Source organism: Rhinoraja longicauda, chromosome 27, assembly GCF_053455715.1.
Source record: "Rhinoraja longicauda isolate Sanriku21f chromosome 27, sRhiLon1.1, whole genome shotgun sequence".
In the NCBI taxonomy this organism is placed as follows: domain Eukaryota; kingdom Metazoa; phylum Chordata; class Chondrichthyes; order Rajiformes; family Arhynchobatidae; genus Rhinoraja; species Rhinoraja longicauda.
The window spans coordinates 20,148,286-20,162,624 of NC_135979.1; the positions used below are offsets into that span (position 1 = coordinate 20,148,286).

At 41.3% G+C, this 14,339-nt stretch overlaps 1 protein-coding gene across 1 annotated transcript; it reads right to left on the reverse strand.

The window, feature by feature from the left end:
* Positions 1 to 1,980: 1,980 nt before the first annotated feature.
* LOC144606773 (gap junction beta-4 protein-like) lies at positions 1,981 to 10,417 on the reverse strand. Its single transcript, XM_078423127.1, has 2 exons — positions 10,295 to 10,417; positions 1,981 to 5,312 (listed from the first exon to the last, which is right to left on the reverse strand). The coding sequence occupies exon 2, from the start codon at positions 5,282 to 5,284 to the stop codon at positions 4,523 to 4,525; it is 762 nt and encodes a 253-aa protein (XP_078279253.1). The 5' UTR covers positions 5,285 to 5,312; positions 10,295 to 10,417; the 3' UTR covers positions 1,981 to 4,522.
* Between the last annotated feature and the right edge of the window lie 3,922 nt (positions 10,418 to 14,339).

Below are 14,339 nucleotides of genomic sequence, written 5' to 3' on the forward strand. Positions count from 1 at the left end.
ATTATTATTATTATATATATACATATACATACACACACACATATATTATATGTGTGTGTATGTGTGAGCATATATATATCTGTGTATTTGTGAGTATGTGTATATGTACACACACTGAACTTTTTTTTCTCTCTTGTTATATTGTTTACAGTGTATTATGTTTGCATATTCTGTTGTGCTGCAGTAAGAGTTTCATTGTTCTATCTGGGACATATGACCATAAAACACTCTTGAAGGTATTTATTCACAAAATGCTGGAGTAACTCAGCAGGTCAGGCAGCATCTCTGGAGAGAAGGAATGGGTGACGTTTCAGGTCGAGACCCTTCTTCAGACACTCTTCTTAAAACACTCTTGACTCTCTTGTAGACCTGAAAGGTTGGCTTGCACTTTATGGCATGGTAGAATGTTGGGATGTTGTGCTGCAAATATGATTGTGAACGAAGCAACAGACTGAAGACTGAGTCCTGGACATAATCTTTTAGTTAATGACTAATATGGGTCAGAGAAAAGATCATTGCGAAAAGCATCAAAACCCATGAGGAAATTGAAACTGAAGCAATCGTTGGTCAAAACACAAGAGCACGTCAAACACAAATCTAGGTTGGGAGTCAAAAGTGACGAAAGATTTTGGGTGGAGACATTTGAAAGTAAAGAAGAAGAAGTTCATCTACGGGGAGAAAAAAAAGCTTTGCGTCCATTTGCGCAAAGTAAACTTTGAATATTATTTGCCACATATTATTTATTGGTTAAGTCAAAAGTTATGCTCGCTGCTAAGAATGTGCTGTAACAAAATTAATTTTTGCAAGTCACTGGATCTGAAAGCCAAAGCATGAGTTTAAGTGTGAGACTGTGGTGCTGTGTGTGGTGCAGATAGCTGGGACAGACAACCATATTATATAAATCAGGAATACACTAATGGTGTATGGGACCTGAGGCAAGTAGATTAAGGACAGAACATTGATGAAGTATTCAAATGGCAACACTGTAACAATTTTGTTTATATATTTAAAATGAATGCATTTATTTACACTTTGTCAGAACATATATTATAAATGTGGTCATAATGAATAACATGGCAAGATAAAAAACTAAAGTACAAATATTTTAAAATTCCTTGTCTTTGGTATCTCAAATTCAGACATGACAAAAATCTCTGTATTCCTTTGATACAAACTTTGAAAGGACACTCTTACATACAGATATAAGCATTTCAATTGGAAGGTAGGAATGGTAGTGAGTAGTTATACTTTTCCTCTCAGTTCCAAGCCATTGTACATTGTCCTTTGATTCTCCACAGTCCATGTCGTGAAGATATTTATTTCTTCCTCCTGTGGTAAAGTTGCTCTTTATGGAATGGACATTGACACGTTATGCTGATGGTGCGAAGTGCACAGTGTTATAACAAACACGGAACATCAGTGGCAAACGCTTTGCTAAGTGGCTGGTCTTCAGAATGCTGACTTCAGAAAATGGCAGGAAGACCGCGCAAACTTTGCATAACGTACCACATGTTTGTTGTTCCCGAACCATGGGATGATGCTAATACTGTGCACTCATACCTTGGAAGCTTGTCTGGAACAGCCCTACATGTGATAATGGCAGACTCAGCACTACAATGGTGCAAGTTCTCAATTAGGAGAAAGGGATGTAGTTCTGTCTAAAATGAAACAGCATGATTTAATTTCCAAAGTTCTTTATCTTACGGCATCAGGAGATTTTGGAGTAACAGATAAATGTCTGCTATTAAAGGCAGAAATTCAATCGCATATTCACTAATAACAGACCGGCCAAATTACACTATTGTATTATACAATAATAATCTGTTTTAGTAATTATGGGACTTGTGAAAAGAGATCTATTTTGGGGTTACTTTATCTGCATTGCAGTGCAAAACATGCAAAATGCTGGAGTAACTCAGTGGGACAGACAGCATCCCTGGAGAGAAGGAATGGGTGACGTTTTGGGTCAAGATCCTTCTTCAATATTTGACCTCTCAACCCAAAACATCACCCATTCCTTCTCTCCAGAGATGCTGTCTGTCCCATTGAGTTACTCCAGCATTTTGTTTCTATCTTTGGTGTAAACCAGTATCTGCAGTTCCTTTCTATACAAAAATACTCCTGATCTGATTATGTTGTGTGCCTCTTTCTGCATTTTCTCTACTTTGGACATCATTTTTCTGAGAATTGTGGTTAAAAATGTCCATTTCCTCATTGTTAACTACATCTAACCACAATCAACTTTCCCTGTTTTTTGATCCATTAGTATCAACTTTCCCGGATACTTAACAAATGATGCACTTTAAAAGTACGAGCGCAGCACTTAGATTAATGTGAGTGTTTCTTCTTATTGGTCATCCTGATGCAAAATTACTATTTGCAGCATTTGCTTTCCTAGTGTTGTTTTGTTATGACATAGTATTTCTGATCAGTAAAAGCATCCAGTGGCAATCACAGGATTAAAGACTTTTCTGGTATATTGTGTGGTTGTGAAAACCTGTGATCGATTTCACTTGCAATACTTTTTCCACTTCCTTGCAATAGTTCAAGGGTCTTAATATCATACATTCGTAAACCCGCTGAGTTACTCCAGCATTTTGTGTCTACCTATTCTTAAACCTCATATGTCTACAGTAATGATCATTCTGCTCACATAGCAGTGCTGCGCTCTCCCAATGGTATTCAGATACTTTTAGCAATAAATAATGACCTCAACAGGGAATTGATTGAAAACTCTATCCGAGCATGCTTCATGGGTCCCAGGAGTGTCAGCTCTGATCTTTGTAAACAGGCAGTGAGCTGAAATGAATTCCTGAAGCATTTGTGTTTTCGCATACAAGCATTTTTCTTTCAGAGCTCTTGCTTTGCGGCAATGTCACCAAAAGTTACAAATCAACCCCTAAGTAATAAATTGGCTCTGTCTTGTCTGCTCCTGTCCCTAACCAGCTTTAGAAGAAATGCTGAATGGCAGAACAAAAGAAAATGGTGAACATCAGAAAAAAAAGCTCAAGCTCTTTCCCAAACAAAGCACCTTTGTGCGAATGGTTGGGCATCAAACATTGATATACTGGACGGTTCATGGTCTAACACAAACAGGCACGATCAAAATGAATGGGGGCACCAATCAATCGATATAGAGTAGTTTTTGGATTTTAAAATATGGAAGCTTCTTAACAAGCCTGGGCAACCAGTTGGAAGTTGTGGATCGCCCAGTGCAACATTTGCCAGAGTGAATTATGTAGAGTTAAGCAGTGAGCAATATTTAATGTGAAGGAACAGCATGCAAGAGAATTCCTGTCATTCCCCAGCAAACGTTACAGAGCCAGAGCGAGGTATATGAATGCAAACAGTTTAGATTAAAGCTGTGTATGGGACTAAATAGAGAGATCATGATAGTGTACACAACTTGCTTTATGTCACCGATCTTACTATCTTCACTGATTTGATTGAATGTATTACATTCTTTGTAGTTATTTTATATTGTTTGTCGTATTTGACTTGGTTTTAATACTTTTATGTGAATTCCATATTGTGTTGCTCTGTGAACTTGAACTAATTTTACCTAGTGGGACAGATGAAGACTAAAACTCTGGAGGTGGACATGAAAGAAAAATTCCAACACCATGTTCCCGTTGGTCTATCATTGAATATGTTACCCTCTGTCCTCGACAGTGTGTCCACATTGGACCTGTGTATGTCCCTGCTTATTCCGAAGACCTGAGCAGGCGAGGGCTTTAGGAGAAGGAAGAGCGGTGAGGTGTATAAGATCATGAGAGGAATAGATCGGGTAAATGCAAGAGTCTTTTACCCAGCGTAGGGGAATCAAAAAACAGAGGACATACGTTTAAGATGAGGGAGGAAAGAGTTAAAAGGAACTTGAGGGGCAACTTGGTTACACAAAGGTTGGTACAGTGCGTATATGAAGTGAACTGCCAGAAGAGGTAGTTGAGCCAGGTACTAGCACAAAGTTTAAAAAAGATTTGGACAAGTACATGGACAAGATTGGTTTCGAGGGGTATGGGCTAAACGCAGGCGGGTAGGACTAGTGTAGTTGGAGCATGTTGGTCGTTGTGGGCAAGTTGGGCCGAAGGGCCTGTTTCCATGCTGTATGACTATGATTCTAACTTGTGTTGGCGGCATTTGTGCCTCTGGAGGTGCAATGATGATGCTAATCACACCAATATTCCTGCTGTTCGTGTGGCATTGTGTCTCTTGCACTGCTTTGTAGGCATGCACATTTGGCTTGCGTTGCTGGAGAAAACTCAATGACCGCATTTAAAACGCATGGTATTAAAGGTACGAGTTATATTTTGTCAATATGACAGAGCATTTAAAACGGAATAAAGCTATGAGAGCTGGATCGTGCATATATTATCCATGAACATTAGAGACTTGCACAAGATTAGGTCAGGTAGCCTCTCAAGATTGCTCAGCATTCAATAAGATCATGGTTGATCTGATCGTACTGTGATTTTTCAAAATATCACATTAATAATGATTTTGAGGTTAATTTAGGACATTGTCAAATGTTTTGGTTATATTCAACTGGATTTTGCTTCTCAGTGCTGTTTTGATAAATCAGATTTCGTCTTCTCTTCGACATGCCTATCTCTTCTTTCTTGACGGTTTTTTTACAACTTTGAAAGCATCGTTTAAAAACTAAATAAAATATCTCAGAAAGGTTGAGGATGATGCAAAGACCCGACCCTCCGACCATGAAGTACGTGAAGACCCTTTTCTCGGTCGGCTTGGCAATGAAACAATCAACTATATTCGGGCAAGGGAACATGGAACACTTGACCAGACGAGGCAAATAAAATTGATGATAAATGCTGTGAAGAACATACAAAAAACCAACTTCAAAACCAGTTTTACATATGAGACTCATCAAATAAGTCCACCAGAGTCCGCCATGCTTCTTCCCTGTGTTCTTGTACAGTCGGGTGCAATTTTCTCCGTGTTTTAACGTGTGTTTTTTCTCCCTTTCTTTCCGATACGCCACGTGCAGGACGACCAGCAGTGAGGGTGTGGTGATACAGATAAGCTGCAGGGCCCATATTCTTATGTGTGATATGGGGAAGTAGTGGTCGTAGCAAGTGTTTGGGCAGCCTGGCTGCAAGGTGTTGCAGACAAAGTCGCTCTGTTCATCTCCCCAAACACTTTCTGCCGCTACCACGTAAACCAGAACCCTGAAGATGAAGACCACAGACAGCCAGATCCGTCCAAATCCAGTCGAGTACTTATTCACTCCGCTGAGCACACCTTGTAATGATCCCCAATCCATGGCACTTGCAACGTGCTAACCCGTGGACCTAAAATACAAAAATGGAAAACTTGATTGTTCCTTTTCCTTTTCATTTTATTTGATTAACATTGGATCTATTAAGTATTAAAACTAATCATCAGCACTGGTGTTGCAGCGGCACCAACACACAAACCAACCTTCCTTCCATTGACTCCATTTATACCTCATGCTGCCTCGGCAAGGCCAGCAGCATAATTAAGGACGAGTCGCACCCTGGCCACTCCCTCTTCTCCCCTCTCCCATCGCAAAAGGTACCGAAATGTGAAAACGCACACCTCCAGATTCAGGGACAGTTTCTTCCCAGCTGTTATCAGACAACTGAGCCATCCTAGTGCAACCAGAGAGAAGTCCTGAACCACAATTTACCTCATCGGGAACCCTCGGACTATCTTTGATCGGATTCTTACTGGCTTTACCTTGCACTAAACGTTAAGCACTTATGTATCTGTACACTGTGACTGGCTCGATTGTAAACATGTATTGTCTTTCCACTGGCTGATTAGCACGCAACTAAAGCTTATCGCTGTACCTCGGTACACCTGACAATAAATTAAAACTGAAACTGAAACCTTAAAACAGAGAGAGAGCTATTTCTCAGAGAGAGAGCTGTTTGTTCGCCGCTTCTCCGTCAGGACAAATCTTTTGTTTGTTTGTTTGTTTTTATGTCTTGTTTGCTCTGTAAAGCGTCTTTGAGTATCCTGAAAAGCGCTATATAAAATAAATGTATTATTATTATTTTAATTAAGCTTCTGTGGTTAAAATATGCTGGTGTGTTCAGATTGTTCCTCATTTTATAGCGTGCAAACTTTGCTGGCTTTGATTTGTTCATTTCATACCTTTTATTAATTTGTTCTTTTGTACCTTTCCATACCTCTAGTTTCCTTCTTCCCTGACTCTCAGTCTGAAGAAGGGTCTTGACCCGAAATGTCACCGATTCCTTTTCTCCAGAGATGCTGTCTGACCTGCTGAGTAATTCCAGCATATTGTGTCTATCTTAAGTGCAAAGCAGCCTCTGTAGTTCCTTCCGAAACACAATTATTCCATGGCCAAAAGTTCTTGAAGTGTCACACTCCGCAATTTGAATCACACGTGACTGCACACTGAGGCAAACTGTACAGTATTCACGCATAGATCCACACATCCCCTACCCTCAGTCTTTAAACCAAGTGATACGTGTAAGAGAGTTTAACATTTCTGATCACACCAACTAGAGGTAATGAAAGCTTGCACTATCAACTGATAATCGATGACCAGAGGACATCCAAGAGACCTAACATGTGCAGATGGTTTGTTCATTAAGTACCTAAGCTCCAGGAACACGCTGTAAATGCTCTGCGGATCCTCAGAATAAGCTAACGTGACTTGTTTGTGCAGCATTTTAATTCAAACACTGAATTTAAATTTCTCGTTGGAGTTGACCATGACCAAAAATCATGGGCAAGCCTGAACAATCTCTGGAATAGCTTGTGGCCATATCACAAGAACACATCATAAAATGAACATCTTTAGCTGGCTTATGTGTAGTCATGGTGTCCATTAAGTGTATCATATCTGATTGAAAGATGGATGCCTTCCATGTGCCAGATCGAATGTGCACATTGTGCGCTAATGTCTAAACATGGTTCATAGATTTGAAAGTTGCTCTGTGAAACCATTTGAAAGAAAGAGAGCTATGCCTTTTAGGCTGTGAAACTCTGAAACTCCCTCTCATCAAAACCTGATTGAGGTCACTTCAACTGAAAAGTTTCGAACTAAAACTAGGGTGGCGCGGTTGCACAGCGGTAGAGTTGCTGCCTTACAGCGCTTGCAGCACCGGCGACCCAGGTTCAATCCTGACTACGGGTGCTGTCTGTACGGAGTTTGTACGTTCTCCCTGTGACCGCGTGGGTTTTCTCCGAGGTCTTTGGTTTCCTCCCACACTCTAAAGATGTACGTGTATGCAGGTAAATTGATATAAGTGTATAAGTGTAAATTGGCTTGATACAAGTGTATAAGTGTGTGTAGGATAGTGCTAATGTGCGGGGATCGCTGGTGAGTGCAGACCCGGTGGGCCGAAGGGCCTGTTTCCGCGCTGTATCTCTACAACTAAACACTAAAACTAAACTAAAAATGATAGCGTTTTGTTGGGCAAAAACATTGAGATGTGCTGAACGAAGGTGAATAGAAACATACAGCTGAACTGCAATGTAATTGAATGATGGAACCAGTTCCAGCAATTGAGAGCAATTTATATCTGGTTCCGTGTTGTTGGATGAAATTAGCAAAAGGGGAAATCAAATATGTTGTGATATTGATTGTGAACAGAGCTGGCTGTCTATGACTAGTAACTAGAATGAAGTGTTACTTCGGTTACTACACCCCTTTTCCTACATTGGTATTGGTGCACATTCTAGCCTACCCCTGCCCAACAGTCATTGTACTAAAAGATCGGCATTGTTGAGGTGCTGCCGATCGTTGAGGTGCTACATTGTTGAGGTGCTACACAACTGATGTTTAGCAAAATGTTGGAAGGACTTAGATTATGTTTTCACTTGCCAGCTTTTTCAATTACACTCAAGCTATATTCCATTCCACTTTAAATTTAATTTGCTCCAGACCAAATTATACTACAGTCGTTTGTATTTTCTTGCCACTTTGACTTTATGGTTATTTAACATGGCAGTTGTAATCATATTATCATCTCTTCAGCTCTTACCCTCACCACAGCCACTGTAATACATCAAATACAATCGCACAGAGTACACATATTTGTTTAGTTTAGTTTAGTGATAGTTTACAGATACAGCATGGAAACAGGCCCCTTGGCCCACTGAGTCCACACTTCATCATTCACCAGTTCACAACAGTTTTATGTTATCACACTTTCTCATCCACCCCCTACACCTTACGGGCAATTTACGGAGGCCGATTAGCCAACAAACTCGCACATATTTGGGATGTGGGAGGAAACCGGAGCACCTGGAGGAAACCCAGCTGGTCACAGTGAGAACATGCAAACTCCACACAGACACCACCCGGGGTCAGGATCAAATCTGGGTCTCTGCAGCCTTGCACGGTGCCACCCCATGACAGGAAAATGAATTCTCTTTGTGCGTGGAGTTTAACATCATCGTTGCCTGTCTACTGTCACTGTTGGTGGCACCCTTGGCTCGATGTGAAAAGCTTCTGGATTTAGACTTTAGACTTAAGAAATATCGGGTGGAAACAGGCCCTTCGGCACACCGAGTCCCCACCGACCAGCGATCTCCCTGTATACTAGCATGATCCGACACACTGAGAACAATTTTACAATTATACAGAAGCCAATTAATCTACAAACCTGTATATCTTTGGAGTTTGGGAGGAAACCGGAGCACCCGGAGAAAACCTGTGGTCACAGGGAGAACGTACAAATTCCGTACAAACAGCACCTGTAGTCAGGATCAAACCGGGTCTCTGGTGCTGTAAAGTGGCAGTGCTACCACTGCGTCAGCCTGCCACTGATTTAAATCCCATTCCAAGTATCTATGCACCAATATTTCAGCTGCCATGCCAGTGTACTAACATGGGAATAATGCAGACACATCTCCATAACAACTCCATCATAAGCCAAGACCAATACCAATACTATTTCCTCAATTCAGGATAAATGGTAATCTTATCAAATTTTAAATGTGAAAATGTTAAATCAGGCCTTTCCCAATGAACGCAGAGAAATCGCTGTTTGAGGGAAGAGAAGCCAAACCAATCAGGAAATGTATTCAAAACTTTCAATAACCACTCCATAATAGATAATAAATAAATAATAATCCATTTATTATCACAAAATATTACAAATGTGGATAAGGAGAAAAATGTTCTTCCAAGGTGTTAAGCACAGATCATTTTCTGGTTCAACTAATAGATTAAATTCCAGACGCATAAGAAAATAATTGCAGATGCTGGTACAAATCGATTTATTCACAAAATGCTGGAGTAACTCAGCAGGTCAGGCAGCATCTCGGGAGAGAAGGAATGGGTGACGTTTCGGGTCGAGACCCTTGAAGAAGGGTCTCGACCCGAAACGTCACCCATTCCTTCTCTCCCGAGATGCTGCCTGACCTGCTGAGTTATTCTCGGGAGAGAAGGAATGGGTGACGTTTCGGGTCGAGACCCTTGAAGAAGGGTCTCGACCCGAAACATCACCCATTCCTTCTCTCCCGAGATGCTGCCTGACCTGCTGAGTTATTCCAGCATTTTGTCAATAAATAAATTCCAGACGCATGTATGAATTACTCTCTCAACTCATTCCTCGCTTAGTGGAGTACGTTCACCATCGGTCTGCCTTAAAGTAAAGCCATGAAAGTAAAACAAGCAAGCAGTTTTAAATCACTTAAAACAGAGTACTCAAGTTGAAGTAGCTTGCTATTTCAGCTTATTTACAAAATGGAGCCATTATTCAATAGAACAATTATCAGCATGCGTAACATGCCCTTCATCCAGCAGTCGATCTCCCTCAGATACCAGAGATGGCTCCAATGAGGTACCTAAATGAAAATTACAAGACTGCTAAAGGGAATTGCTTGCCGAATGAATCACCTCACATTTCACTGATATATTTCTGTAGAATTTTTTTAAGTGGAGAATTTAAAAAAAAAAGGTAAATGTTATAAATTTATAAATTAAGGATTCACTTACAAAATAATTATTTGTTGCCAATAGACTGGTTTAATTGAAAATCTCCTCCAAATATTAGCTTCTTCAGCGTGGCTTTAGTACTACAACACAACTCACCGGACAGTCTGGTTTTAGAGATATTTTTAAAATACCAGCCGGGCTCGACAGGACCAGTAAAACATTAACCTTCCGTTTGCCAGTTACTAATTTTGTGTGGGGACGTTAGCCGCCGAAGAGTTCAGAAGAATTTATAACAGCTGGACTTGAAAAGCAGAATCATTCCTTTTTATTTGCCCCGACCATCTGAACAAAGCTTGAAGGAGACGGACGTTAGGGCAATCGAGAGACACTTACCAGAGAATGTAGAAGCTACAGGTTTCCAGTTCCACAGCCTTGCGCCAACACCGAATTAAATTGGTTGAAATCCTAATATTCCCGTTTTCTTGGCTGTCTGTGGATCTCCTGGCTGGCTTTCAGTTTTATTCATATTACCACCAGCACAATTATCGGGTGGGTCTTAATGGGTGTTTTTCAGGTTGGGCTGGGACAGAGAATGGAGGATGTTTTCTATAGTAATGACGTAGAAGTGCCCAAGCTGTCATTTGCATGAATTATCTTCCTGGTATTTGAAATTTACAACAATTGGAAGAGGTTGCGTGTTTTTTTGGAAGCCTGCCAGAGTCACATTAGTTCTTTCTTTGCTACAGATTACATAACTGATCATTTAAAACTGCTGACAGTGGGATTAGCTTGTAAACATTTCTTTTACAGGGCAGTTTAACAACCCAGCAGTCTTAGTGCTTCATGTCCAATGCTTTATATTGTGCTGTGGTTTCAAACACACCCTGTTCAATTATAATGCGCTCCTATGTTTGACAAAGTTCACCGTACCTGTCCAGAAATGCAGTAGATCCACTTTCAGAAGGAGGCTCTCTCTCACGTCAGTTTGCTAGTTTTAATTTTTGAACCTGCCATTTCTTTGGGATAGGCTTCTTGTACCATCACCCCACAGTTTCCAGTTTGACTATTGAAATTAAGATGAAAACAAGGTGATATTCCCCCATTCTTCTCTCTGAACTTTACATTAAAATCAGCAAATGGAGAGACATAGGTTTGAGCATGCGGCATTTGTTTATGTGTTGGATCTCTGCCCTTTGTTCCAGACTGTCGATATCATTTAGATTTGCTGCAAGCAACAGATAAGGAACAGAATCTTGCCAGTGCCTTAACATTTTAAGGACATTTGTTGATTTCTATAGTTTCAATCTAATGCAACAACAGTGACTCTATTTCAAAACTACACACTTCCCCCCCTCAAACAAAGAAGCCTTGCCAGCAATCGCATCCTGTCACATGAATTAAGAGAAGTTTAACTTTAGAGATTTTAAGGGTGCCTCCAATTGTACTTGCAGAACTGTTGAATTAAGAGGGCTATCGGTTACCAAGACATCTTTTCAGTCTGAGCCGCTGAGCATTAGCATACTGTAATAATATAAATAATTTACCCAGAGTGTGAAATATTCCGTCAGATCTTACAGAGGGCTTCTGTTAGGTTACTTTTAAGTTCATTGTTGTCCACCTGCTCTTGTTCTCCGAGTTTTTGAGGAACCAAAATTATCTCTTGCCGGAATCAGCCATGATCACATTGAATGGCGGTGCTGGCTCGAAGGGCTGAATGGCCTCCTCCTGCACCTATTGTCTATTGTCTATCTATTCCTGAATAACTGAAGGAAACAGGAAATACAAAATAAATCCTTGAACTATGTCAGTGTGGGCTCAGTAGGAGTAATTTCTCCTCTGAGTCAGAAGATTAAGTATGCAATGCCAGTCCAATGGCATGTGTCCATAATCCAGATTCACATTTCAGTGAAGTATTCAGTGGGAAGCCGGAATTATCAGATGAATTCATGCTGCAAACTGAGATATTTTCCGTCCTTTATGTTTGGAGAAAAATAAATCACGGAACTAACGAGAGTAGATTTTCGCAGAAATCTCCTTGTGCCCTGAATAACATTCACATTTCTTTTCCCCATCCCCTTGCCCCTCAGTGGTGCTCCTGGTAGAGCCACTGGTTCACTGCACCAGTCGTCTGGGTTTAATCCTGATCTCATGTGCCGCCTGTGCCAAATGGGGTTTTTCCGGGCACTCCTTTTAAACTCCCACATACCAAATACGGTATGAGCAAATTGTTTTGTTAATTGGCCACTGGTATGTTGGTGAGTTGATGGGAATGTGGGGGTGGGATGAAAAATGGGATTGGTGTAGGATTAGTATAAATGGGTGATTGGGTTAACTCAAACTCGATGGGCCGAAGGGCCTGTTTCCTTGCTGCATTTCTCCTTAACACCAGGTGAAAAAGAACAACCACCACTGACCATTTTGCCTTTGAGCAACTCGTGGTCTATAAATTGATGGTAACGATTCTTTGTTCTCCAACATCATTACATCTGAAAAGTATTTGATATGCTGCCAAAAATGTCGTGGTTGTTTTAAGATTGTGAAAGACACCATACATCGGGCGGCACTGTGGCCAAACGGTTGAGTTGCTGCCTTACTGCACCAGAGACTCGGGTTCGATCCTGACAACGGGTGCTGTCTGTATGGAGTTTGTACGTCCTCCCGTGACTGGGCTGCGGTTTTCCCCGGCAGCTCCGGTTTCCTCCCACACTCCAAAGCCATACGGGTTTGTAGGATGATTGGCTTGGTATAATTGTGAATTGTCTCTAGTGTGTGTAGGTTAGTGTAAGTATGCAGGGATCGCTGGTCGGCACGGACTCAGTGGGCCAAAGGGCCCGCTTCCACGTTATATCTCCAAAACCCAAAAATAAAAAATGCTAAGTTACTTAAAAAACATTGAAATCCTTGCTGCAAGGATTGCCTTCTTCCAGTTGGTGGTGCTGTGTGATGTGGTGCCTTGTAATTGATCACCATCCCATCCACAGCCAATCAAGTGTGTTGGATGTGAAGAAGTTTTCTCTTGTAACTGCATCGCAAGTATAGATGGGCAGAAAGGTTGGCAGCTGAGTTAGAGGGTTACAATGTGCAGAGGTACTATTTGGCTGGGTTCGACTCAACTACGGCTGAAATACGTTTAGCGTCTCAGAAACATGTAAATGGAATCAGCATCATCATGCTCCACAATTCTTCTGCGAACATTGTCATCACGGTTGGTATGGAAGGGGCCTGTATTAAGTTTTTAGTTTAGTTTAGATTAGTTTAGTTTAGCGATACAATGCAGTAACAGGCCCTTTGGCCCACCGAGTCCGCACCGACCAGCGATCACTGCACATTAACACTATCCTTCACATACTAGGGACAATTTACACTTATACCAAACCAATTTACCTACAAACCTACATGTCTTTGGAGTGTGGGAGGAAACCGAAAAAGAAAAAAAAATGGCAGATGGAGTTTAACCCAAACGAATATGAGGTGTTGCACTTTGGGAAGTCAAATGTAAGAGGAAAGATTGGACAATTGGCAGGTTCCTGAAGGGAATTGATTTCCACAGGGATCTTGGGCTGCAAGTCCGTGCTCTGGGAAAGTGGCAGCACAAGTAGAAAGAAGGCTGTTGTCATGCTCACCCTCATTGGTTTGAACATGGAGTATAATAATCAGGATGTCGAGTTGCACGTATAACACCTTGGTTGGGTCACTTTTGGAGTGTTGTGTACAGTTCTGGTCACCCCATTAAAGGAAAAATGTGGACAGTCTTGGAGAGGTTGCTGAGAATGTCACCAGGGTGCTGCCTGGAGTGGAGGTTATTGGATAAAGGGAGAGGGTGAACAAACTTGGATTGTTTTTGTTGGCGTGTTAAAGGCACAGACAGGATAGCTAGAGTATTTTTCCCAGAGTGCAGACTGTCAAATACTAGAGAGCATCGCTTTAAGGTGGGAGGGAGAAAATGTAAAGGGAATTTATAAGGCAAGTGTTGTTTATACTGGCAGTGATAAATGCAAAGTAGATGCAGTGCCAGGGGAGGTAATGGAAACAGATACAATAGCAATGTTTAAGAGGCATATACACAGGCAGATGAGCAGGCAGGGACTTGAAGGATATAGACTAAGCAGAGAAAAATAGGATTAGTTTAGTTTGGCAACCTAGTCTGCATAGACATTATAGTCCACTGGACCGGTTCCTGCATTGTCCTGTTCTATGTTTTATGTTCTAGGATAGCATCAGAGGACTGGATCCAACCTGAGCACCTGGAGTTGTGAGGCAGGAGTTGCTGTGTCACCATGCCAACTCTTCAGGGTAGGATACCCACTGAGAGGTCTTTTTGCCTCGAGGAAGATAATTAAGGGATTCCAATCTGCCTCAGTGGAAGAACCCAAAAGATGAATCCGAAAGATCTGAAACGACTTTGAATATTAAGTTCCTGGCGTAGGTTGACACTTCC